At 44.7% G+C, this 5,000-nt stretch overlaps 1 protein-coding gene across 3 annotated transcripts in view; it reads right to left on the minus strand.

Moving 5' to 3' along the window:
* actn4 (actinin, alpha 4) overlaps window positions 1-5,000 on the minus strand; it is an 84,801-nt gene that overhangs the window by 41,834 nt on the left and 37,967 nt on the right. For all 3 annotated transcript variants that reach the window (XM_080532103.1, XM_080532104.1, XM_080532102.1), the window contains exon 2: window positions 3,547-3,661. In XM_080532103.1, coding sequence (XP_080388229.1) covers window positions 3,547-3,661 — 115 coding nt within the window. The remainder of the gene's footprint in view (window positions 1-3,546; window positions 3,662-5,000) is intronic.

Here is a 5,000-nt window from a genome sequence, read left to right on the forward strand (position 1 = left end):
AACAAAACATGGCTGCCCCTCAGACAGACAGACAGACGGCATCCTTTCCAAAGCCCTGGGGTCCCGACAATCTAGCATGACCCCAAGTCCCATTCAGAAGTCTAAGTCTCGTTCCGACACTTCCACTTCACTTGATTTGGACGACGGCAAACGGTCGGAACAGTTTCAGAAGTGCAACATCTAACAAGGTCAACCAAGTGCTAGGGATGCTCCGATTTATCGGCCACCGATTTAAATCGGCCGATTTCACTCCAAATGACTCGATTGGTGATCGGCAAAAATGGCAGATCGCAAAAGCCGATCTTTTAAGTTATTTTATTGTGGGAAAACGTTATTTCTATGTTGCGATAACTTCTCAACAGGATTTTACAGGGTTCGTTCAAACTATCGTAATTCTTGAACTATATGTGCAATCGGGGAAAAAACAACAGTTTCTGAAAGCAGAGAAGTTGCACTCTCTAACCATTTAGGGTTATTACGGTAGGGTTATCACCAAAAAAACTAATGCATTGACCTCTAAGCGTCATAGGAGCTGGAGAGTGATTTCAAGAGAAGCGGTATTTTATACTTTAGTGAGTTTCTGTACATATATGTTTGTGATTGTGAAATGTCATGAGGTTAGTTCTAGCGAATTTACCTGATAGAACATCGACATGCTAGAAACACATAACTACACATAATTAGATGATCATACCGCCCCAAACACAAACACGTCCCAAAACAAAAGTATTTACAAAAGCCTTACCAAATAGTAGTCTATGGCAAACGAGAATGGTGAATCCAAGTATTTAGTGATCGTTAAACTGTTGTTTATTTTTCGTGTTATGAAAAAAAACGAGTCGGCGAGTAGCGTAGTTCTAGGCTGCGTTCGTAAATTCGCTCTGGAAATCTGACCAGCAGTCATGGAATGCCTCTTGTCCAATCAAATTACTTGGTCCCTTTATGACGTTGAGCCCAGTGTGCCCTCCGGCGCTCTCAGAGCGAATTTACGAACTCAGCCTAGAACTACGCTACTCGCCGACTTTTTTTTTTCATAACACGAAAAATAAACAACAGTTTAACAATCACTAAATACCGTCAGTTAAGCTGCACCCAAAACCCTGATATTTTGCCACGTGAAACGATAAGACAAGAGGCCACGATACGATAATCGCCGTAGGAGGCGATTCGACTGTAGGCATGTGAAGTTATAATTTCTTCAAACTTGCAGTGGTAGCAACGGTGTGTGTGTTTTAGTAAATATAGCGTGCGTGTGTGTGTAGCTGTACCAGGGTTTCCGTTAACCGGTAATTACCGGTCTTTGTCCGATAAAATCTGTTGAAGTCCGACATTTTTAAACCTCTTCGGTCATAATGTCCGGTGAAAATAATTCCCTTCAAGCACAATTTGAATTCTGATTCCTTCTACTATTAAAAAAGACGAATATATAGGCTATATGTTTTCTTTTATTATTAATGTGTAGACTAGCCTACGCGATGACAAACAGCGGCAGGGTTGCCAGATGGGATTGACAATTTACAGCCTAACTAGTCCGCTAAATAACCGCTAAACCCAGTAGCCCATTCGGCGGTAACCCCCCCCATCTGGCAACCCTGTCTCTCAACGGCGCGAGTAGTTTAGTCAGTTAATTTAGTTTGATCTAGTCTAAATAAAACCACTGCAGTGACCGGAGTCAAGGTTATTGTTCTGCGTGTTTTGGATGTGCACAGTGAATGACCACAGAGGGCCGTGAGATGCGGCTAGTAAAGGACGCTAGCGGCCATCTCAACCCCGTTCATTGATTGAGCCTGCCGTGCCCGTTCCAGCCCTGAGTCGGGAGATTCAGAGTATAACATCCCCACCATTAGATTAGGATTGATTAGATTAGGTTGACAACACCACACTACATTTGAGTTTAGGGATATCAATGTTATATATTTGTGTATGTTTTATCTTTATGTATTAAATGTTATAATTGTTCCACATTTGAGACCTGTCTTCCCCCCCCACTCAGTTATTCAGTCGGTGTCCATCATTTTAGTTCAATTTAGTCTATCTATAGTGTTAGAGTTTAATTTGTGCCACTAAATTGAAATAGTCCACGGGTGTGTATCCCCCCGATACATCCTCCCCATTCTCATACTCCCGAGTCCGAGTAAGTATGATTTGACAGGCAGCTAGACTTAATGCCTTCCCAATCAGCGAGACGTGGTTATAGAAATTACGTTGTTTTATTGATAAAAAGGGTAAAACTGGAAAGAGAATATAGAAAACTTACATTACTGTCGTGAAACTATTTAACACACTTCAGTTAACGTAATGTGGAGTCCGTTCATTGATCGATGCAGTCTGTTCAGTTCCCAGTGTGGCGCGCGTTCAGCGCTGGACATATGGCATAGCGCGCATGCGAATCATGAAAGCCTATATATTATTATATTTATTAATAGCTCGCATCTAATCGTATCGGATGAGATATAACGGCATATATAGGCTACACAACAGTAATCACCTCGACAAACAGCTATATTATATTTTAATATGATGACCGGAATATCTCACGTTTGTCCGGTAAATTGAAATCTTCCCGGACACGATGACCGGCGCCAATTTTTTCTAACGGAAACCCTGAGCTGTACGTGTGTGTGTGTGTGTGTGGCCCTCCTGTGAGAGGTGTGTGTGTACCTGTGAGAGGTGTGTGTGTGTGTGTGTGTGTGTGTGTGTGTGTGTGTGTGTGTGTGTGCCATATCTCAGTATGTAGGCTAGGCAGTGTAAGTAAGTGTGTGAGTTTATTCTGTTATTTATGCTATTATATCTAGTATTGTGTTGAGAAGCAATGGAAATGAATCAAGAATTGATAAAGTAGGCTAACTTACATTATCATTGTTCTATATGCAACAGAACAGATCACCCAGCATTGCTAATGAAAATAATCAATGAATGTGAGTCTAATACCAATACTTGCTCAATAGGTCTTCAAATCTATTAAAAGTGTTCTTATAAAGGTCTTAAATGTAACTTGTAGAAACCTGCTTACATTAATTATGCGGGTGTTACGGTCAGGCCCATCGCTACTTACACGCGCATCATTGTTAGACTGTTAATGATAGAGCTAACCATCTACGGACAAAAAAAAAGTGTCACCTTTTTGGACCATCGCCAGTTTGCACCCCTGCGTATGTAAACCATGAAGGCCACGTTTATGATGTCTTTTATACAGCCATATCGACTGACTTGGGTCTGCGTTTGCTTGGTGCCTAATGGATCAATACTTTTGTCTAAAAAGCAAAATATATGTAGGCTATTATCCAGTCAGTAGGCATACAGTTATGTATTTTTAAAAAGATCGGTATCGGTAGATCTTGAGGAAAAAAATCGGTGATCGGTATCGGCCCCAACAATCCAGATCGGAGCATCCCTACCAAGTGCACCTGGACTTGGCATCGGTGCAGGAAAAAGTAGATGATCTTAACATCTGGATGCAACAAACTAATGGGCCTGAGCTATCCGGATGGCACGGTGCTTAGCCCCCCCCACCCCTACCCCCTTACCCCCCCCCCCACCTCTTACCTGATATGACCTCCAGGAGGAGCATGAGCTTGAGGCCATCCCTGAAGTCCTCCTCGATGTTCTCGATCTGCGTGCCGGCCTTCCTCAGGTGGGAGTTGCACCAGGCCGTGAACGTCTGCAAAGAACACACAGGAAGTGAGGTCAGAGAGAGGGCCCAAAACACAGGAACAGGAACACAGACAGGAAGCCGGGTTACGGTTCCTCTCGCCTCGGTCGGCGAGCGCCTCGAAGCTCTGGTCAGACCGTTTTAAGATTTCTCTCAGGTTTAAAATAAAAAATATATATAAAAAAAAAAAAAAGAGAAAGAAATCGGTCACAGTCAGGGACCTCTTCAGACGATAATATGTATCTTTATCTTTTCTATTAAAAAAAGGGTTGGACGCACACACAGAACAAAAAAAGGCGTTGTGAAAATGCAAACGTTCTAGATCGTGGTGGTGGTAGAAAGCGAAGGGAACCGCAAGAGTTAACCCCCAGAACAGAGGAGAGGACAAGACACAGGAACGAGGCCAACCGTTGGCCAACCCAGCGCGTTCGGAAACCGCGATTGGCCAGAATGGAAGGCGCTGTCGTCGATGTAGGTGATGACACGTTGGAGGCGCGCGGCTAAGTCACAACAACATGCACCCGCCCAGACTTAACAGCGTTGCTCTAAGTGACCCGTATTCTAAACACGCCGCTTTGAACCAGCCGCTTTTAAAAGCCTGCGACACGGTCGCAATGTTTACCTCAGACTTATTGTCCTCGTTTGAACAAATACCCGCGGCCAGGCTAAAGGCTTTTCTACAAGTCTGGCCAATACACATCCTGTCGCACTGTATACAAAGGTGTGTGTGTGTGTGTGTGTGTGTGTGTACGTATACCGAGTTGTTTTACTTGAATTTACAAAACACGTCCTGTCATAATACTATTCCTGCTGCAGTGAAAACAAATGTAGGGTGTGTGTGTGTGTGTGTGAGTGTGTATACCGTGTTGTTTTACTTGACTTAATAACACACAACACCACCAGTCACCCCCCCCAGTGTGGGGGTCTCAGAGCACCCACCCAGCCCCAGACTCTGCCTCTCATCCTGGCTGAGATGAAACGTGCCGCCGCCCCCTCCATTATCTGGGCGTCGGTGAGACCTGTCAGGTGACCTAGGACACGCCCCTTATCTCCCCCTCCTCCCCCCTGTCTCATCCCTCGTTCCCCACCTAGAGAAGTTTTTCAAACGGTGCTTGTTCATCTAGACCACCCTCCTCCACCGCCCCCACCCAACTCCTCACCCCTCTACGTCCCTGGGGAAGTGTGTTACGATGTGTGTAGCGTTATGAAAACATTATGACAGGGTGCTAGGGGGGCCTGGTCCTCGTCCTGCCCCTCCCCACGGTTCCACTGTGTGTGTGTGTGTGTGTGTGTACAATGGATCCATTGAACTTCATGTATAATGAGTCCCTTCAACCCCCAACCCTCC

The sequence above is a fragment of the Nansenia antarctica genome (assembly GCF_963989245.1).
Source record: "Nansenia antarctica genome assembly, chromosome: 5".
Lineage (NCBI taxonomy): Eukaryota > Metazoa > Chordata > Actinopteri > Argentiniformes > Microstomatidae > Nansenia > Nansenia antarctica.